This window comes from Haliotis cracherodii, unplaced genomic scaffold (assembly GCF_022045235.1).
Source record: "Haliotis cracherodii isolate W230 unplaced genomic scaffold, xgHalCrac1.p SCAF_10, whole genome shotgun sequence".
Taxonomy (NCBI): Eukaryota; Metazoa; Mollusca; class Gastropoda; order Lepetellida; family Haliotidae; genus Haliotis; species Haliotis cracherodii.
The window spans coordinates 56330035-56353500 of record NW_027266265.1 but is presented as its reverse complement, the minus strand read 5'-3'; the positions used below and the strand labels follow the sequence as shown (position 1 = coordinate 56353500).

General features: G+C 41.0%; 3 protein-coding genes across 5 annotated transcripts in view; 1 reads left to right on the top strand and 2 right to left on the bottom strand.

The window, feature by feature from the left end:
- LOC139454554 (katanin p80 WD40 repeat-containing subunit B1-like) overlaps window positions 1-9929 on the top strand; it is a 43273-nt gene extending 33344 nt beyond the window's left edge. The window contains exon 22 of the mRNA XM_071236342.1: window positions 775-9929. Within this exon, the coding sequence (XP_071092443.1) occupies window positions 775-907 (133 nt within the window). The 3' untranslated portion in view covers window positions 908-9929. The remainder of the gene's footprint in view (window positions 1-774) is intronic.
- LOC139453911 (mucin-22-like) lies at window positions 6094-14314 on the bottom strand. Its single transcript, XM_071235357.1, has 4 exons — window positions 14274-14314; window positions 10336-10935; window positions 6709-6993; window positions 6094-6103 (listed from the first exon to the last, which is right to left on the bottom strand). Exons 1-4 carry the CDS (start codon window positions 14312-14314, stop codon window positions 6094-6096), a joined length of 936 nt encoding a protein of 311 aa, XP_071091458.1.
- Window positions 14315-15409: 1095 nt separating this feature from the next.
- Window positions 15410-23466, bottom strand: part of LOC139454553 (core-binding factor subunit beta-like) — a 56498-nt gene continuing 48441 nt past the window's right edge. For all 3 annotated transcript variants that reach the window (XM_071236338.1, XM_071236339.1, XM_071236341.1), the window contains one exon: window positions 15410-22950. In XM_071236338.1, coding sequence (XP_071092439.1) covers window positions 22848-22950 — 103 coding nt within the window. In that variant the 3' untranslated portion in view covers window positions 15410-22847. The remainder of the gene's footprint in view (window positions 22951-23466) is intronic.

Genomic DNA, 23466 nt, shown 5'->3' with positions numbered 1-23466 from the left:
TAACACAGAAAACGTGTTCAGTAACTTGACATTAATGAAATGCATACATTAATATGACAAACAACATACAGTGGTGATAATATCAACCACCAGATTGTCTGGTCTAAACTCTATTATTTACAAGTCAACATCAGCTGGAACATGGTGGAATCGGGGCATCAGGGATTTATCTCAGATTTCAAACTAATATCCTTGGCAGGCAGATTGATAAACATGATATTGTTCAAAATTGGATTTTTTACTTGTTCTTATTTTCAAATATTCTGAGGTATTGGGACATTTATAGTTCAAATTTGAGACCGCCTCCTTGGTCTAGTGGTACAGCGTCTGCCCGGAGAGCGGAAGGTCCGGGGTTCGATCCCCGGCCATGTCATACCAAAAGACGTTAAAAGATGGTACTTGTTGTTACCCTGTCTGGCGCTCAGCATTAAGGGGCTAAAACAAGGACTGGTCGGCTCGGAGTCAGTATACTGTGTCTGAGTGGGGTGTTCATGTTAAACTGCAGCATGGTATCTCAGTGAGCTAGCACTATAAATCGGCATCAGTCCGGACTAGTACAAGCAGCCACACAAACACACACAAGTACATGCACGTCATTATATAAGTGCAATAATCTTCGACGCGACGTTAAACCCCATTTCACCTCACCTCAAATTTGAATTTTTACTGTCATTTGCTGCTGACTTGGGGCCAGATACACCCTGAGCAGCTCTAATTTGACTTTAAGAACAAACAAACAAATCAGTGTTGAAATGTGAGTGTATGTGTTGACAGGCACCAGAAGTGTCACACCTGCTACATGGCGCTGATGGACATCCGTCTGTTGCTGGAGAAGAGGCAGGGACTGGCCGGCAAGCTTGGCAGCACCTTCAAGCAAGTGATGCTTCTCATGGGCACCCTGGACTGATGGCAGTAGGCCTGCAGGGACACGGCGTCAACATCAAGAGAGTTCACCAGTGACAGACGTGGGCTGGAAGATGGGGGAGGGAGGGCTGGTGTCTTCAGCTTGACTAGACAGTGACTGCGGCTTGACTAGACTAGACAGTGGCTGGAAATTAACTGGATAGTGTCTGAACATTAACTGGATAGAGTGTGCAGCTTAACTGGACAGTGTCTGATTCATCATTGCTGAATGGCTTAAGATACTATAGGGTAAGATATACATATAAGACAAGCCTGTTTTCTGGAATCTGTATAATTGTCAAGTACTCTGAATCCATGGTGACAAGATGTGGGTCAGTGGGCTTGTTGGTCCTCAAGGATCCGTGGCAACAAGATGTCCATTGTCTGGGATCAGTGGGCTTGACGGTCCTCAAGGATCCGTGGCAACAAGATGTCCATTGTCTGCGATCAGTGGGCTTGACGGTCCTCAAGGATCCGTGGCAACAAGATGTCCATTGTCTTGGATCAGTGGGCTTGACGGTCCTCATGGCAACAAGATGTCCATTGTCTGGGATCAGTGGGCTTGACGGTCCTCAAGGATCCGTGGCAACAAGATGTCCATTGTGTGCGATCAGTGGGCTTGACGGTCCTCAAGGATCCCCGGCAACAAGATGTCCATTGTCTGGGATCAGTGGGCTTGACGGTCCTCATGGCAACAAGGTGTCCATTGTCTGGGATCAGTGGGCTTGACGGTCCTCAAGGATCCGTGGCAACAAGATGTCCATTGTGTGCGATCAGTGGGCTTGACGGTCCTCAAGGATCCCCGGCAACAAGATGTCCATTGTCTGGGATCAGTGGGCTTGACGGCCCTCATGGCAACAAGATGTCCATTGTCTGGGATCAGTGGGCTTGACGGTCCTCAAGGATCCGTGGCAACAAGATGTCCATTGTCTGCGATCAGTGGGCTTGACGGTCCTCAAGGATCCGTGGCAACAAGATGTCCATTGTCTGCGATCAGTGGGCTTGACGGTCCTCAAGGATCCGTGGCAACAAGATGTCCATTGTCTGCGATCAGTGGGCTTGACGGTCCTCAAGGATCCGTGGCAACAAGATGTCCATTGTCTGGGATCAGTGGGCTCGACGGTCCTCATGGCAACAAGATGTCCATTGTCTGGGATCAGTGGGCTTGACGGTCCTCATGGCAACAAGATGTCCATTGTCTGGGATCAGTGGGCTTGACGGCCCTCATGGCAACAAGATGTCCATTGTCTGGGATCAGTGGGCTTGACGGTCCTCATGGCAACAAGATGTCCATTGTCTGGGATCAGTGGGCTTGACGGCCCTCATGGCAACAAGATGTCCATTGTCTGGGATCAGTGGGCTTGACGGTCCTCATGGCAACAAGATGTCCATTGTCTGGGATCAGTGGGCTTGACGGTCCTCATGGCAACAAGATGTCTACAGTGTGGGGATCAGTGGGCTTGACGGCCATCATGGCAACAAGATGTCTACAGTGTGGGGATCAGTGGGCTTGACGGCCATCATGGCAACAAGATGTCTACAGTGTGGGGATAAGTGGGCTTGACGGTCCTCTTGGATCAATGGCAACAAGATGTCTACAGCCAGGTTGACTCAGCTGGATGGTGTTGTGATGAGACAACTACTGCATTGGTTGATACTTGATGCGTGAATCTGAATGAAGTAAGAATTCCAGATCAAAAGACAAAGCAACAATGTTTATGACCTCACACAAATTTATGACCTTCAGATACGATGCATCTATGTGAAGCTGTATTGGTCCAGGTCTGTGAATATGTGCTCTAAATGACACCATGCCATGATGGGAGTCTCCAGTCCTGGTGTTCTGTGTCTCTGACTGATGCATGAAAGGGTGACAAGTTTCTTTCCAGTCAGTCCAGCAAGCATGTGACCTTGGTGTGCCGTGACTCCTGTCTGTTTTCCAGTGTTCATGTGGCCCAGCATTTGTACGTCCTTCCAACAACCTAACACCCCTCAATACCAATCATTGACTGAGCTGTACACAGACTGGAAGAACTTACTTTCCAGATTGAGGGGTAGCTGGTAGTAATGGGTGATTGATATATAATGGCCATGTTACACTGCTTGTGAAATAAGATTATGAAATTCATTTCACAAACATCACACTATTATTTGTATAAGAGAGGTATTGAGTGAGCTACTGATTGAACAGGTTATAAAGTTTATAACCTGTGTTTGTTTTGAGTGAATCAAATAAGTGCTTAAGTGTTTCAGTGTTGATGAAAATGAAAATGCCATTTCTTTTCCCCAGTTTGTATATACTGATAGATTGCGTTCATGAATGGTTGCTTGGCATGTGAACCTGTTTTAGTTTGGTAGTGGCTGAATCCATAAAATTAGCAAAAACATTACAAGCACATATACATTGGAACATGGATATAGCACTCTAAGTGGTCCAGAAACAATTTCTTGACTGTATTACTGTACCATGGTGACGAGTAAATCAACTGATTTGGTAAACTTACCTAAACATCAATATTAACTTAAGTGAGTAACAAACTTGCAATGATTAAGTTGTCAGTCAGTCACCATCATGGTTGAATCAAAAACCTCTTTGTCACATGACACTCTCTAACAAATTAACACAACAGGGAAAAAAAGTAAAGACCAAAAATGAAGGACATGATTTTGGAAGACTCTTCCTGGATGTAACAAGTTTCTGATGTCCCTTGGAGTTGGTTGCAAGCCTGTTTTACTGCACTGGATGATGAATCTGATGAGACCGTCAACTGTGCTTTATTGTCAAGAGCTGAGATGGATGTATAGACAGTTATACCACAGCCTCGCATGTTAAACAGACATTTGTTATATTATTTATTGAGTAGTTTATTCCAATGTATGATGACTCTTGACATCTGATTAGTTGAAGAGGTCCACACTTATGCTTACAAATACCAGTAATTATGCAAGTTCAGTAAATATGGTCAGCTACTAAAACCTATTATTGTGTGTCTCAATACAAGATCTCAGAATACACAGCATCTACTCCCCATTACACAATACCGTTATGTCAGGATGTAACATTTTATATACCCACAGGACAAGTATTTATGTACATATGTTATTAAGGGGTTTATTACCACATATTTTCAGGGAGGGATGTACGGTGGTTTTCTTACTCACCTGATTATGTCATCACTCTGGAACAGTCCTATATATCCTGGAACTTTTGTATGTATCGAGGGCGATGGAGTGGCCTTGTGGTTTAAGCATTTGCTCACGCTGAAGACCTGGGTTCGATTTCCCACATGGGTACAATGTGTGAAGCTCATTTCTGGTGTCCCCTGCTGTGATATCGCTGGAATATTGCACAAACTACTATAAAGCCCACATCAGTAACTCATTCTGTGTGTATCATCCTACCTGAGAGTCCCTTATCAATATTGCTTAATAAGGATATTGCGATGCTGTGGTTTGACGATATGATATGAACTGCTGTTCGCAAAAAATGAATATTTTTAATTTGATTCAAGTTGTTCAAAACCCATTTTGTTTCTCTGCAAACTTTACAGGGATATTCTGAGTCGCCATTTGAAGACAGCGGGTGACTAATAGCTTGGATATGTTGTCAGTCTAGTAGTATGTGATAATGTCAATGAGCTTATACAGTTTTAACTTGGAGTAAGTAAAGACATCAAAACACACATTTCAATAAGTTACTGTCCTTTGAGTTATAAAACAGTATGAAATATATCAGTATCCCTGTCTGAGGTTGAGTTGTGTAAATCAAACTGTCATTAATTAGTACCCTACACAAAGAGCTGGAACATTGGCCCACTTTGAGATCAATATATGGATAGTCATGTTTATCGATAAACAGAACATGCTGAATCTGAGGCCACACATTTTTTACTTGTTTTATGGATCGGCTGACAGTAAATTTTGTTGAAATGGGGAAATATTATTTTTAATTTGCTCTTTCTTTTATCCTGCCGAAAAGCTGACAGCATATTGCACCAAGACATATCTTCTAAACAAGTACCCCTTGAGTTGAGATATATATAATTTGGGATTCCAAATAAAGTTTTTTGTTGTTCCTGGAATTGATACGATGCATGGGTGCACAACAGTGTTCCCGCTTGGTTCGTCAGCTGTGTTGCAGGCTCTCCTCCCACGTTGAACCACTTTGTATTTTTTATACCAGCCAACCGGTAGAGAAGGAGAAGAAAGAATAAATTGAAGTGCTTTTTTTTTTCTCTCTTTTGGCACCTACTGACAAGTGTTGTCCTGTAAAAAACCTTAAGGCAAGTAAACAGACGTGTGACCTTGATGGTTAGTGTTAAGGTAACACCCCAGATTTGAAATATGATGCGCTATCTCATCTTTTTTATGTGTCCATTTGGAGTGTACAGACAATCAGTTAGATTTCAGGAAGAGGGGAAAGACTACAAAAACATTAAATATACTGTCCACTTCCAATCCATGATTCATAATGTCAGCAGTCTACTTGTCCATATGAAATTACAAATCACATTGATTTGACCCAGTGTGGAGTGACCTATGCAAGATGTTTCAACTTGAACATGATCGGCACGAGTACTTCATTTTCTTCACTTCTATCAGCCAGTATATATTTGGGTACAAGAGTGTTTGACATTATTTGTGCGACTGTTTCAAAACATGAGTCTTATTTCCTACTGTTTCACGTGTCCCATTGACACCTGTGTCAGGTACCTGCAGTGTCGGACACATTGACACCTGTGTCAGGTACTTGCAGTGTCGGACACATTGACACCTGTGTCAGGTACTTGCAGTGTCGGACACATTGACACCTGTGTCAGGTGCTTGCAGTGTCGGATACATTGACACCTGTGTCAGGTACTTGCAGTGTCGGATACATTGACACCTGTGTCAGGTGCTTGCAGTGTCGGATACATTGACACCTGTGTCAGTTACTTGCAGTGTCGGACACATTGACACCTGTGTCAGTTACTTGCAGTGTCGGACACATTGACACCTGTGTCAGTTACTTGCAGTGTCGGACACATTGACACCTGTGTCAGGTATTTGCAGTGTCGGACACATTGACACCTGTTTCAAATAGTTGCAGTGTCGGACATATTGACACCTGTTTCAGGTGCTTGCAGTGTCGGACACATTGACACCTGTGTCAGGTATTTGCAGTGTCGGACACATTGACACCTGTGCCAGTTACTTGGAGCTGCAGACACATTGACACCTGTGTCAGTTACTTGGAGCTGCAGACACATTGACACCTGTGTCAGTTACTTGGAGCTGCAGACACATTGACACCTGTGTCAGGTACTTGCAATGTCGGACACTTTGGCACCTGTGTCAGGTACTTGCAATGTTGGACACATTGACACCTGTGTTAGGTACTTGGGTTGCAGACACATTGAAGGTAGTTTTCATTCTCATCAATATATTCTGAAATCTTGAATGACATATACCCGGTTTGTATTTTCTCACTGATGCTCTTCTGTGTTCGGGAATTTCGAACAATGTGGTATTTTGGGGGCTGTTAACATTGTTAATATTTTCAAACTCAGAAAAAATCTTAGAAATCAGTCTTTATTTTTCGAAGGTGCTGATCTGAAAACAATGTCTAATCAACCATTGTGGGAAAATGTTCATTGAGTTTCTGCAGCATTATGAGTTGAGATGTTATTGATGCTGTTGATTGCACAAGCAGGCACCATGGCAATCTAGATAGTGTAAGAGTTGCCTAGTAACCATTCCATTATTTAATTAGGATGTCATAACTTTGAAAGCCGTGTATTCACACTCATTTTGAATAATTCTAACTTTCTTTCCTCATCACTTGTGTCAAGAGGCTCTGAAGCTTCATCACTTGAGTCAAGAGGCTCTGAGGCTTCTTCACTTGTGTCAAGAGGCTCTGAGGCTTCTTCACTTGTGTCAAGAGGCTCTGAGGCTTCTTCACTTGTGTCAAGAGGCTCTGAGGCTTCATCACTTGTGTCAAGAGGCTCTGAGGCTTCATCACTTGTGTCAAGAGGCTCTGAGGCTTTATCACTTGTGTCAAGAGGCTCTGAGGCTTCTTCACTTGTGTCAAGAGGCTCTGAGACTTCATCACTTGTGTCAAGAGGCTCTGAGACTTCATCACTTAAATTCCTCAATATTTCATTCCATCCATTTGATATTTACTTCAAGACAAATCTGTGAAAGAATCTCCCTAATTCTCCTTCTATAGATGAACATGAATGTATTTTCTTTCTAAAAGAATTAACATTCTTGTAATATATAATTCATTTTCAGGATTTTGTCGTTCATTTTTTGGGCACTCCCCAGTCGTCTAAGGCACCGCATATCGCTGTGCAGAGTTGTCTTTCGGTGATCGTGGGTTTAAATCCTGGTTCGCCCCGATTATGTTTCTAGGTTTGTCAGCACCAAACTCGTGTTCGTGGGTTTCACCAAAGTGCATCACTTCGGGCTTTCCTCCCACATTAAGCTGACATGCCGTGATATAACTGGAATACTGTTCAAAGCGACGTTAAACCCAACTCACTCACTCACTCACTGTTGTTCATTTTACAAAGGGAAGGGTTTTGTTTTATTGATACACATACATGGTATGAGAATTAATTTTCTAATCACTTCAACCAAATACACCTGTAGAGCTTTACTTTGCCAAATGTGATATATTTCTGGTTACAGCCAAAGACTTCAAACACATATAGCCAATCAAATAATATGTCATTCAGAGTATGGGCATTAGCATGGAACTGATTTTTTTTGGCAAAAATATTTGTTTGTAAGATTTTTAAAATCTTCTTCATGGTTTCAAAATGCTACCATCCCACTGACCACTTCTGTATTCTTACATTAAGTCTTTGTTTTCTGATTAATATTGACTTGTCACTTTATATCTAATTCCAAGGACAGTTCAAAATTAGTTATGTTCAAAGTTTATAATGCACCTTAGATCAGCTGTATATATGGTGAAGTTTAGCTGTAAATATGGTGAAGCTAATTTGCAGTAAATATGGTGAAGTTAAGCTGTAATTATGGTGAAGTTAATATGCCTTAAATATGGTGATGTTATTCACCAGTAAATATGGTGAAATTAATATTCAGTAAATAACTAAATATGGTGATGTTATTCACCAGTAAATATGGTGAAATTAATATTCAGTAAATAACTAAATATGGTGATGTTATTCACAAGTAAATATTGTGAAGTAGTAAATATAGTGAAGTTAATCTGAAATAAGTATGGTGAAGTTTTGGACTAAGGACTGGGTTCATAGTGCCCAATGATCAGTTACATCAGATGTTGACTATCTGATTCAAGAGTGACTTTTCCAATGTGTGAAGTTCATTTCTGGTGTCCCCGCCGTGACATTGTTGGAATATTGCTAAAAGTTGCGTAAAACCATACTCACTCACTCTAAACCAATTTCATACGTAAAATTATTGCTCACCTTGAACATGTTAAGGAAGTAAGGTTCTTCACAAACTGATAAGATGAATATTACAGGTGTGGGTGGGTAGCCTAGTGGTTACAGCACTGACTGGGGGCACTGAGAAGTCTTGGGTTTGAATCCCCACATGATACAATTTGTGAAGCCTGTCCTCTGTTAAAAATCATCTCAGTCCCTCCCTCACTCACTCACTCACTCACTGGAGACAATGAAGTGATTGTTCCATTGTTAGTGCCTTCACACAACTGTGATAATATCATAGTCAGCATCATTGTGTCTCTCGTCCTTCACCACTCTCACAATGTGGACATTCATCACATTAACTTACTTCTGTATATGAAGGAGATTATTTAATATATTTCTTGCTGTCAAATCAAGTCGGTTGTGTGTATTAATGTATATTCTACAACATGGGAGTTTAATGCATTATTAACTCTGTGAAAAGATGATGTAAATTAAATATGTTTTTCTTGTTAAATAATCATTCTGGTTTAATTTAAGGAAATGTTTCCGATAAGTGTAGAGTTTCTATGCCTGGTGTGAATATTCTGTAAGCGCTGGATATGAGTCCTGGAGAGGCTCCACACTGAATGGAGGTAATACAAGCATCTTGTGACGATGATAATAACAAGCCAGTGATAAGTGTTCTTTCACACAAGTAGCTGGGCATGCAAAGTTATGAACATATATATACTCACCGCCAAACGAAACGCGAATTATAGAAATATTTTGAGAAGTGATGTTTCCAATGTGCACCAATTAAAACTAACAATCAGTCAAGTGTTACAGCAGAGTGACTTTATTTTTATCACAATATGCTGCACGTGGTTTTCAAACTTAACATACTAATCCTGCAGGAGACATATGGTGTGATTTGAGCCATGGATCTATGACGTCACATGTGATGCGTTCACGAGCGTTGGTTCACACAAGATAACATTAAGTTCATTCGTGCATCGGACAAATGTAATATTTGTTTAATATGAGTAAGTCTTCATATTTTAACCAACATGTATGGCATTCATGTTTCTCTTGGCAGTGAGTATATACACACTTGACTTTCATCTGCAGTAAGAAATAAACCTTGGGTTCATGGACTGAGAGAGTTTGTCAGTCCAGGCACAGCTGGTTATTATCTTGCTGAAAGTGAAATGACACTCATCAAAGTTAAAAAATGGATCAAAAGAATTTTCTTGTTGGTCAAATTCCAAAGGGCACAGCGAGAGATTTTGCGAGTGGCCAGTAGCACACTTGAAAGTATATACATTCTACCCTTGATGTTTGGTTGAAGGAATGTAGATATTTTGGCAGCAATTTACAGTTACCTTTGATAGAACAAGATTTTGGAAATATTTGAGATCTAAGTTATATATATCAATACCAACTTGAGGAAGGGCATCATAAAACTGATCCCTGTTTGAAAAACTACCTACCTGCCACAATGAAATGTGAGTTGACTAACCAATGTAACCTTACTACATGTTCCTCAACTAAATGATAGAGGGCTATTTCTTCATGACTGTATCCTTGTGGTCCTGTGATCCTGTGTCACCACCTGTGATCCTGTGTCACCACCTGTGATTCTGTGTGACCACTTGTGATCCGCTGTGACCACCTGTGATCCACTTTGACCACCTGTGATCCGCTGTGACCACCTGTGATCCACTTTGACCACCTGTGATCCTCTGTGACCACCTGTGATCCTCTGTGACCACCTGTGATCCACTTTGACCACCTGTGATCCACTTTGACCACCTGTGATCCACTGTGACCACCTGTGATACTCTGTGACCACCTGTGATCCGCTGTGACCACTATGATCCGCTGTGACCACCTGTGATCCTCTGTGACCACCTGTGATCCACTGTGACCACTATGATCCTCTGTGACCACCTGTGATCCTCTGTGACCACCTGTGATCCTCTGTGACCACCTGTGATCCGCTGTGACCACCTGTGATCCACTGTGACCACCTGTGATCTGCTGTGACCACCTGTGATCTACTGTGACCACCTGTGATCCACTGTGACCACCTGTGATCCTCAGTGGCCACCTGTGATCCTCTGTGACCACCTGTGATCCTCTGTGACCATCTGTGATCCGCTGTGACCACCTGTGATCCACTGTGACCACCTGTGATCCGCTGTGACCACCTGTGATCCGCTGTGACCACCTGTGATCCGCTGTGACCACCTGTGATCCACTGTGACCACCTGTGATCCTCAGTGGCCACCTGTGATCCTCTGTGACCACCTGTGATCTGCTGTGACCACCTGTGATCCTCTGTGACCACCTGTGATCCACTGTGACCACCTGTGATCCGCTGTGACCACCTGTGTTCGTCTGTGACCACTTATGATCCTGTGTGACCACCTGTGATTCTGTGTGACCACCTGTGATCCTCTGTGACCACCTGTGATCCTCAGTGGCCACCTGCGATCCTCTGTGACCACCTGCGATCCTCTGTGACCACCTGTTATCCTCTGTGACCACCTGTGATCCTGTGTGACCACCTGTGATCCTCAGTGGCCACCTGTGATCCTCTGTGGCCACCTGTGATCCGCTGTGACCACCTATGATCCTCTGTGACCACCTGTATCATATCACCTTGTGTTGATTTCACTGTCAAACATGTCACCATGGCTGCCACCCAGTTTTCATACATTTGTGTTACCTGAAGCTTTGAACAACTTGTACAGCAATAAATTATATCACTGGACTTGTTCTGTGTTTTGTGTTCAATATCAGTAAGCAGAACCTTCATATGTAAAACCATGTCCCGTTTGACAGCCGGACACAAAACCATCCTCACTCGTGGGACGAGAGACGATGCACTGATGCATCAGTGGATCGCAAATTTTTACTTTTCAGTACGCGTATCGATCACAGTCGCACAGCATGTAAGAAGTATTGATTCTTACCATGAATGTATTTTTTAATAAATGTTACACCAAACACTAATTACTAGTGAAAATGAGTAGTGAAAAGGAAAATATTTTCATCCACTGTCACTGCCAGCTGTAAATCGTTAGTGTGCCAGGGATTTGGCCATCCTGTGTATGAAACGGGGCTTATGGACCACAGATAAGGGCATGTGCAAGTATCGTGATACGTATTGGATCGTGACTAAGGTATCGTGATACGTATTGGATCGTGAGCAAGGTATCGTGATACGTATCGGATCGTGAGCAAGGTATCGTGATACGTATAGGATCGTGAGCAAGGTATTGTGATACGTATCGGATCGTGAGCAAGGTATTGTGATACGTATAGGATCGTGAGCAAGGTATTGTGATACGTATCGGATTGTGAGCAAGGTATTGTCATACGTATCTGATCGTAAGCAAGGTATCATGATACGTATCGGATTGTGAGCAAGGTATCGTGATACGTATAGGATCGTGAGCAAGGTATTGTGATACGTATTGGATCGTGAGCAAGGTATTGTGATACGTATTGGATCGTGAGCAAGGTATTGTGATACGTATAGGATCGTGAGCAAGGTATTGTGATACGTATAGGATCGTGAGCAAGGTATTGTGATACGTATAGGATCGTGAGCAAGGTATTGTGATACGTATCGGATTGTGAGCAAGGTATTGTGATACGTATCGGATCGTAAGCAAGGTATTGTGATACGTATAGGATCGTGAGCAAGGTATTGTGATACGTATCGGATTGTGAGCAAGGTATTGTGATACGTATAGGATCGTGAGCAAGGTATTGTGATACGTATCGGATTGTGAGCAAGGTATTGTGATACGTATTGGATCGTAAGCAAGGTATTGTGATACGTATAGGATCGTGAGCAAGGTATTGTGATACGTATAGGATCTTGAGCAAGGTATTGTGATATGTATCGGATCGTGAGCAAGGTATTGTGATACGTATAGGATCGTGTTGATGTATCATCCCAGCCCTGATCCCTGCTCACTCCTCAGACAATAATCACCAGCCAATGCAACACTCACTCAGTATCAATCCACTCATTCACTAATTCATCTGTGCATACACTTAATAATCCACCGACAATGAAAATCAACCAAACCAGACAGCCGTCATATAGCAGGAATATTGCTGAGTATGTCGTGAAACAAACAAACAAACCACGGACAAATACCAAATGCAAAATCACCAGTACTCATCCATGCACACACTTGCTTAATCCATGGACAACAAATACTTACTAATCAGTGCAACACACTCACCCAGTACCCATCAACTCACTAACTCACTGTCCATTCCTCTACCACAAGATCAGTTAGGAAGTATCTGGTATGCATATCTGCAAAGGAGCCCGTTTCAGTCATTGGAGAATAGACCCACATCAGTGGCTGATCCAGGGGAGATAACTCTTGGAGGTCTAATTCCCTCTGCAGTTTGTTTTTTTCCAAAAGTGAAAAGACACTTTGGTTTTTAGTACATAGTTTCAAGTAATATTCACCATATGACAGTTTTTAATATTATTTTGAGGATGTATGTTGATCTTTTAACTTAATATTTGGTTAGGGGTTTTTTCAAGTCGTAGGACCAACACATTTCAGCATGCAGAGTCCCGGTGATGTTCTATTTTCACCCACTAAGTTTTCTGATTATATCATAGACATCTACAAAATTAGCAATTAATCCTTTCAAGGACATTTCCACAAAACTTGAGGATGAGGATTTTCCAACATATGGTTGATGAATTGTTTACAGTTTGTTCTTAAAAACGTTTTATATGATACATGATTAAAAATAGAAATAATCCTATTATACTATATATAGTAAGATATGTTATGGTGCATTGTACATGCTGAAAGAGAATGCTGAATGCAGATTGTGTGGACACCATACCTGACAAGTCAGGAGAAAACTAGGATGGGAAAAACTGGCAAGGCCAAGACGATGTTGTGTCATCATTGTGTGGATCCCTGCGCTCATATTTGTATGTCCCAGGCCTGACAACCCACAGTCCACAGTGACACTGCTGTAAAAACATATACTGTTCACTCACTCATTGTCAGATGTTCACGTACACATGCTTGTCACCTCATGGGATTCATGGCCAGAATAGGTCCCCAGTTCACCATGCTTGTCACCTCATGGGATTCATGGCCAGAATAGGTCCCCAGTTCACCATGCTTGTCACCTCATGGGATTCATAGACAGAATAGGTCCCCAGTACACCATGCTTGTCACCTCATGGGATTCATGGCCAGAATTGGTCCCCAGTTCACCATGCTTGTCACCTCATGGGATTCATGGCCAGAATTGGTCCCCAGTTCACCATGCTTGTCACCTCATGGGATTCATGGACAGAATAGGTCCCCAGTTCACCATGCTTGTCACCTCATGGGATTCATAGACAGAATAGGTCCCCAGTACACCATGTTTGTCACCTCATGGGATTCATAGACAGAATAGGTCCCCAGTACACCATGTTTGTCACCTCATGGGATTCATAGACAGAATAGGTCCCCAGTACACCATGTTTGTCACCTCATGGGATTCATAGACAGAATAGGTCCCCAGTACACCATGCTTGTCACCTCATGGGATTCATGGCCAGAATTGGTCCCCAGTTCACCATGCTTGTCACCTCATGGGATTCATAGACAGAATAGGTCCCCAGTACACCATGTTTGTCACCTCATGGGATTCATAGACAGAAAAGGTCCCCAGTACACCATGCTTGTCACCTCATGGGATTCATGGACAGAATTGGTCCCCAGTTAACCATGCTTGTCACCTCATGGGATTCATAGACAGAATAGGTCCCCAGTACACCATGCTTGTCACCTCATGGGATTCGTGGACAGAGCAGGTCCCCAGTACACCATGCTTGTCACCTCATGGCATTCATGGACAGAATAGGTCCCCAGTACACCATGCTTGTATCTTTATGGGATTCATGGACAGAATAGGTCCCCAGTACACCATGCTTGTCACCTCATGGGATTCATGGACAGAGCAGGTCCCCAGTTCACCATGCTTATCTCTTTAAGGGATTCATGGACAGAATAGGTCCCCAGTACACCATGCTTGTCACCTCATGGGATTCATGGACAGAGCAGGTCCCCAGTACACCATGCTTGTCACCTCATGGGATTCGTGGACAGAGCAGGTCCCCAGTTCACCATGCTTGTCACCTCATGGCATTCATGGACAGAATAGGTCCCCAGTACACCATGCTTGTCACCTCATGGGATTCATAGACAGAATAGGTCCCCAGTACACCATGCTTGTCTCTTTAAGGGATTCATGGACAGAATAGGTCCCCAGAATGCCATGCTTGTCACCTCATGGGATTCATGGACAGAATAGGTCCCCAGTACAACATGCTTGTCACCTCATGGGATTCATGGACAGAATAGGTCCCCAGTACACCATGCTTGTCACCTCATGGGATTCATAGACAGAATAGGTCCCCATTTCACCATGCTTGTCACCTTATGGCATTCATGGACAGAATTGGTCCCCAGTACACCATGCTTGTCACCTCATGGGATTCATGGACAGAATAGGTCCCCAGTACACCATGCTTGTCACCTGGTTTTCCCAGTTTCTTGCATGATCTAAAATATAAGTACTTGTATTTGAAGGCCAGTGTCTCAGGAAGCTGCAGGTTGAATGTATCATTTGTCAATGCCTGCACGTTGCTGAAGCATATAGAGTGTGATGCAGATTTGGATCTGGGATCTATTAGGAAATCAATGTGGAACAGACAGCAGCTCTGGGTAGCGACACATCAACAGCAACATAGGGAGCAGCACAAGGATATGGTTACCACAGCTTACTCGGAGTATATTTATTCTCATTCACTCACTCACTCAAAAACAGGTGGTGTTGCCACTGCGTATTTTTCTCTTCCAAAAGAGCAAGTGACTGAGTATGGTTTTACGCCGCTTTTAGCAATATTCCAGCAATATCGTGGCGGGGGACACCAGAAAATGGGCTTCACACATTGTTCTCAATGGGGAATCGAACCCGGGTCTTCGACCTTATGAGCCAATGCTTAAACCACTAGGCTACCACACCACCCTCTTCCAAAAGAAACATTAGTATAACAAACACATTTTGTTCTTTCATATTTATTTTCAATCTATATTCCATGATAAATATACCTGCATACAGAACCCATTAGCCACAGCGGTCTCCAGACAAGTCTTGTCACAGTACAGACGGGTGCCACACCCTTGCAAGGGAGGTGGAGGCCACCCATCAATGCAGGGAGACCATCCCTCACCTATTTTGGGATGGGATGACCACCCAAGTGACTGTGGCACCCCAAACACTGTGTTGAGTCAGGGTGACTATCCCTACCCTGCCAGGAGGGCGTGGCACCTTCTGGTAACCTCCACACCCTGGCAAAGAGGGACAACCCCGGCCTCAGTTGGGAGAATATAGAGGATTTCTATTTGAAGGATACTATTTAATCAATGACTAACATCAGTATGACAATGAAGTAGAAATTTAATAAAAATATACACTGAGTGAACAACGAGCTGAGTTGGCAACTTTACGCTGAATGTGTGAATTCTTCACACGATATGTAACTAAGATCAAAATTGTGTAAAATATGCCAGTGTTCAAGTGGGATCTTTGCGACATAAAAAATTAACATAGTTCTTAAAATACTGACAAAAACATCACATGATAATTAGAAGCTCCTAAACCATACTCGTGTAAAAGCAGTCAAGTTTTGTATTTTCTAAGACAAGGTTATGATAAATCTCTTGTTGACAGCAAAAGCAAATTCAAACTCAGACAAAATCTTTTTACAACACATGGAATGTCAGATTTGAAATGATTTAAAAACATGATTCATTCACTGTCGATAGTGTCAGTGTTTTCTGACTCAAGCTATCACTACAAAGTTAGCGAAAGACATTTCTAGGCTTTTCAAGGGAGGCAACTCAAACCTCAAGGGAGGCAACTCAAACCAACAGAAGCAATAATACTTTGTAGTTCTACAACAATGCTTGCATTGTTTGACATTGCAGTGTCCACTGACTATCAGCACACAACATATTGCACAAGTCCTTCAGTTGTTGAAACCATACCTCCACATAGTCACCATGTAGTCTATCCTTAATAAAGTGGGATTGAAAATTGTTCACAAACATTAAACAATCAAAACTTTTCCAATTCAATATTCACCCAAAACAGGCTCTTTTTCGTCTATTATATCTTAATAACTGATTACCATATTTCTGTTAGTATGCACTACAATCCTCAATGATACTGCAATATTTCTCATCTTACTAAATCCTCATTCCCAGGGAGTATAAAAAATATGTCCTTTCAATCGTTTCTGTTCAGCATTGTGCATAAATGATTAAATCATTAATTAAAGCTATGCCGACTGTTTCTGCTCCATTGAATCACCACAAAGTCCTATGATAGAGGCAAGGTTTTAACAGCTGATAGAGTTAAGTAGATCTTCATAAACAATCTAATACATGTACATAAAAAATCTCATGAAATGACTGAGAAACAAATATAATGATTGCAATGAAAAATATAAAACATATCAACACAATCTGATTCTATGAAAATATATTAGAACCATATTCTTAATGAACTAGCTTCATACGACTGTCATCGGACATTCATCCCTACAAGGCTACAGCTGGCTTACATCCACTATGATAGCGATCCCTGTGTTTCCTTTCCACGGCTGTGATTAATCCTTAATACTTATTACTGTTGTATACACTTTGTGCGTACATTTTTAAAATATTATTTAATACTTATACACATATTGATTTCATAATGCCCTAAGATAATGAAGCAAATTCCATGTCACCCGAAGCTTTATCAGCTACAGTAGTAGTAGTAGTAGTAGTAGTAGTAGTAGGGGTGTGTGTGTGTGTGTGTTTAACGCCACTTTAAGCAATATTGCAGCAATATCACGGCGGGGGACACCAGAAATGGGCTTCACACATTGTACCCATGTCAAGAATCGAACCCTGGTCTTCGGCGTGATGAGCGAACGCTTTAACCACTAGGCTACTCAACCGACCCAGTAGTAGTAGTAGTAGTAGTAGTAGTTGTAGTAGTAGTAGTAGTAGTAGTATTTCAACGCTGACGAGGAGCAACCTTGCAAACACAACCAACTACACATCGAAGTGGAATCACGCAGAAATGCACAATGACAGTGGAATAGTTCATGTTGATGAGAGATTTCAGCTAGTTGGCGGAAAGTGTTAGTGGGAAATAATACACGGTTAGAACAATAGAATGACGCAACAAGAAGTGTTCATGAGTTCGGACAAGTCTAAATCAGCATAAATGATGAGTATTAATGTCCTGATGTTTACACTGTGCCGTAGAATTTGTTTACCTATAACATAACATGTTAGATAGAGGGATGTTAAAATAATTTAATAATGCGCGAAAGAACCAAAAAGATAAATGATGATGGAATACAGAATAATATTTTGTTGTATCACAACCAGCACAATCCATCCCATTTAGTGTGTCTTGATTGAAGGATGTTTCATTGTGAACTGTTCCTAGCCGTGTGAGCCAATGAATGAGTGAGTGAGAGCAAGCATCTCGATTCATCGCGAAGTATTCTAAGCCGCGTCGGCCAAAACATGAGCTAGAACAAGCATCTCGATTCATCGCGAAGTATTCTAAGCCGCGTCGGCCAAAACATGAGCTAGAACAAGCATCTCAATTCAATGGGAACTGTTCCAAGCCATGGCAGACAATGTGTGAGTGAGAGCAAGAATCTCGACTCAACATGAAGTGTTCCAAGCCATGAACGTGAGAAAAAAGTATAACAATAACATCAACAGGGAACGAGAGAACAATAAGGCACTGATAGGTATAGAGTTCATGGCTGCACAGACAGAAGGGGAAATATGGATCACGACACACGGCAACACAGTCTCATCCCACTCTATGCTGCATACAGCAATATCATGTTTTACATCCCATGAAATAAAACATGTTGGAAATTACCATTATGTGATTTAATTGACTTTCTAAAATTGGAATAAAGTCTACTTTCTTTATTTTGTTGTTTACTTTTTGTCATTTATGATTGTCGTATTTGACAAAGCTCTGTCATCATCACAACTCCATGTGAGATAGCTGATACAATACTTCTGATAACAGACTTACGACAGTCGCAACTGTTTCACTTTAACACAGACTTACGACAATCAGAATTGTTTTAACTTAGGACATATATATGACAATGCAAATGCTTTTCGTTGACACATATATATGAATCAGAAGTGCTTCACCTAAACACATATACATGAATAATGTAAATTGCTTTACCTTAACATAGATATATGAATCAGAACTGCTTCATGAAATGTTTAGGATGAACTACTTCTCCTTAAAGCCTTACAATTTAGACATCTTCTATATCTCACAACAGCCATACAATAGTCCAAAAGCGCAAAAATGTCTTTGTTAAATGGGGCCAAGAACCAATATCAAAATGAGAGAGAAATCACTGAATCACAATGTCCGATAAACCATAACATGCTGACTCACTAGTATCAGCTGACTGTAGCTGACCGCCCACCAGCTGCAGGGCCTCACGATCCACTGATTGCACACGTCCGTATTGTAAAATGTTATGCAGATGTTAAAATAGAATATGTGACACAACTGACTACACGTGTGACACATTAATATGTCACACATCGCGCAATGTCACACTGGACGTCACAAGAGATCTTGGTTTATAATTACATCTTGTTTAACATATGCTAAGCCAATACTGGAAATAATTTAGGTTAGGGGAAATTAAATAATAAACAAAAATAGTTATACTAAGTTCATTTAAAAACAAGAACTACCTATTTCTCAAAAGCAATGAAAGCTTTCAGAACTAAAGAAACAATCTGACCTAATCTTTCACCTAGAACATAAGTATAAAAAACATAGACTTGTCCAAAAGGATAATGACAAAATATAAAAGTAATATTTCAATAAACATATATTTTTGTAAAACTGAAAACTATAGAAACATGTCAAAATCTAAGAAATGCAAAAATATTTGACTTAAGCAATTTCTTGCTTATAATGAATAATGGATTATTCCACACAATGCTTTGATGATAATGCTTGTCAGAGAAGACTAGAACCAAGTTCGCCATGAGGGTTTGTGTTTACTACCTAACAACAGTGCAATTTCAATTTTACAGGTTGCACAAGTGCATGTAAACTTGCTGGAAGTGTGCAACTTTAAAAACAGGTTGCACCAGGTGTAACTACATCCATAAGCACAGGATTAACGCTCAAGTCCATGTGCTAGAACCATCGAATGTGAAGTTATCATAGTGCAACGTCTACAACAATGTTGCTCATTGTCTAAGTCGGGAATACAGTCACATAACTCCCTACAATCAAACAGTATAGGGCTTTTGCTGAGTGCTAACTAAACTCTAGGAATATCAGCCTACATACAAAGTTTCATATATCCCCTCAGTTGATTATCAACCAACATTCCTTGGAATAATTTGTTTTGATATCAATCAAAACAACATCAACTAGAGTGAGCCATACTCAGCTGCATAAATAAATAACATATAAGGCCAGACCAACTTAATAACTTGCTACAGATCCAGCCGTCAGCCTCCCCACCCACCACCCTATAGGGATTAACCATGTCTAGTGATATGTGTCTAGCATCTCAGAATTGACAGTAACATTGACATTTTGACTACATATACCTGAAATGATAAGTTTGCTTTTTCACATAAAATATGAAACCCCAAAAGGGGCATGAAATGTGCACAACACATTACTACATATTGTCATCTAGGTTTTATAAAATTTTAACTTTAATTTCCACTCCTGCCTTCATGTATGTTAAGGGTTGAAGTATGAACTAGTTATCAAGTTGGTCTGGCCTGTGGACAATCACACAGCAGTACATGGAGAGACTGCAGTTGTCACGGCACAAATCAGTCAGGTTCAAGTAAAACCTTGGACGTTGAATTCCTTTCATAACAATGTGGCATGAAATATTTCATAATAGGTACTCAGAAAAAATATTTTCATAAATATATGATATATATGTAACTGTAACCTCTATTCTTGTGTTGAGATTCAGAAAGTAACACACTGAATTCGGACACTGACTATTATATGAGGGTAAGTGAGTTGGGTTTAATGCCGCTGTTAACAGTATTTCAGCTATATCATGGCGTGTCAGCTTAATGTGAGAGGAAAGCCCAGAGTGATGCAGGTCTCAGACGTTTACCACTTTGGTGAAACCCACGAGCACGGGTATGGTGCTGACAAACCTAGAAACTAAATCAGGGCAAACCGGGATTCGAACCCACAACCCACATGTACATCACCTTACATGACAGGGCCACCCGTGGCCACATACGAGGGTAGACAAATTACACACATTATTCTTTCAAGCTAACAATATGATATCATTCGTATTTAAGAATCAACATTACTTTGAAATGATACAATGATTATTTTCATACCAAAATACTTCCAACACATGGTACCAAAACTTACATACGAGACCTATACTCTGAACATAACAACCAAATAGAAACCCAAACTGTGTCACTCCAGATACAGCATCAAGTGCTGGGCACAGGTTTTCAAGCTGATTTACCTCTATTTTCTTACAAAAATAATGTGTCATAGTCAGGCAAAACAAGTAAACACTGTAGTGAGGTTTACCCAACAACTTTCTTATTAAGCTCTTGACTCACACATCCCTGATTTGTTCATTACAAAACTACTTCAATAATAAATACTCCAACACCCATCGATTAATTTTTAACTCTATTTTTTCTGCCATATTTGTAATTGTATTAACAGGGAAAAGAACACAGGTTCTCAGGAGCCACATATCATCGCAAGTACCTAGACTGCCGTGCTAGCGCCTATATCTTCTACAATCATAGGGGCACAACCGGTGATGGATAAGGGGATTAAATCAATTTTGTTGAATGAGGTCCACGAAGAGTTGGCTTTACAATTACAACCATATTGGAACCAAACCCAGGAATTTTAGTGTAGTGTGACAGGCCGACATGTGTACCTTTAATCCACTGGACTGCCTTTAAGCCAAACAAGCTCTGGGGTAACAGGCATTGACATGCTAGATCTACTGTGTACCTTGTGACTGTAGATGGCCCAGTTTCAACAGCCTACGCAAGCAGATTGAATTACCCCCATGAAATGTGCCCCTGTCTTCTCTTATCAAAGTAATGTGCCCCAGTCTTCTCCTATCAAAGTAATGTGCCCCAGTCTTCTCCTATCAAAGTAATGTGCCCCAGTTTTCCCTCAAAATAATGTGCCCCAGTCTTCTTGTATTAAAGTAATGTGCCCCAGTCTTCATATATTAAAGTAATGTGCCCCAGTTTTCTTATATCAAAGTAATGTGCCCCAGTTTTCTTATATAAAAATAATGTGCCCCAGTCTTCATATATTAAAGTAATGTGCCCCAGTTTTCTTATATCAAAGTAATGTGCCCCAGTCTTCATATATTAAAGTAATGTGCCCCAGTCTTCTTATATCAAAGTAATGTGCCCCAGTCTTCTTATATCAAAGTAATGTGCCCAGTCTTCTTATATCAAAGTAAAGTGCCCCAGTCTTCTTACATTAAAGTAATGTGCCCTACTGGCTTTGATGGTTTATTGTGTTTTTTCAAAACATAATCTTAAAAACTAAAAAAGTGATACTGATAATGGCTGGACTTTGGCTACATTATTGAGCAAATAACATTTCATTCTGTTAACAAAATTCATTTATGAAAATAACTTATAACAATATGCACCTCTTAACAAGCATACAATATCATTTCATAACATGCATTTCTATTGTTATGCCCTCAAAATCCACCAGAACTTACTGACCAAACATAACACAGTGTAATAAATATCAACATTTTCTAGTCATGTTATACATTCATCATTACAACATATTGTCATATTTTTTTTAGTGGAAAGTCATTTTATACTACTCAAATAAAATTAAGAACAATTCTTTCAAATTACTATAAATGAATCAGTCATGCGAGAACAGATTAAAAACTATAGTAATATAAAAGAATCGGGTGGTCCTTAACTTTTTTTTAGTAGTATATGCATCTCATATGTAACAGTACCATTGAATACACACAGTAACAACATTCACGCATGGAATGTCTCCGAAACTGAGATGGAAGTATGGCCACAGACATAAAAATGAGATTCCTTACAAGTTGCATTTCTTGCAACTGGTCATTAACGTACCATTATCCAAACAAGTAGACGACAGTTTCCGCTCTGCTGAAATTCCATGTACATACATTGTGGTTGTTAAATCACCGGTAATTAAATAGCTTGATAATTACACCCATGTCCAGGTCACATGACCTTTTCCGCACACAACCTTTGGTTCCACAGTTTTTACAACAAATATTTTTCAAAAAATATTCTATACTTTCAGGCTATTTATATCAATGCTCTATTTTCGTCAATATTTTCATAAAAATTGACATTAAAAATAGAATAAGTTAGTCTCCCGCGGAGGTCTATGTTACAATATGTACAGGCTTGGTTTCCATGGCGATCGCTGAGCGTCAATCACTGCTGCTCGTTTCTGAGGGGCTCGGATTGGAACCTCGATCCTGCTGTCTGCTCTGGAAGGAAAAAGAAATTTGGTTAGAAAATGACAGAATCATATTTCTTTAACAGTTTCAAACATAGAAAAATATGCGGTTAGAAATCGACATGAGATTCAGGAATCAGATTTTTAAAAACAATATACTTCAAACATGGAAATAAACCGTATATAGTTGAGGCAGTGAATGAATGCCATGTAAAATAGTATTTCAGTGCCCCCCAATATAGTTGAGAAGGCTTGTGGGGTGCCCCCATGTATATAGTTGAGTTTAGGTTTGAGGGGTGCCCCCAGGTATATAGTTGAGGCAAGGCTTGAGGGGTGTCCCCAGGTATATAGTTGAGGCAAGGCTTGTGGGGTGCCCCCAAATATAGTTGAGAAGGCTTGTGGGGTACCCCCATGTATATAGTTGAGTTTAGGTTTGAGGGGTGCCCCTGTATATAGTTGAGGCTAGGCTTGAGGGGTGCCCCAGGCATATAGTTGAGAAGGCTTGTGGGGTGCCCCCAGGTATATAGTTGAGTGTAGGCTTGAGGGG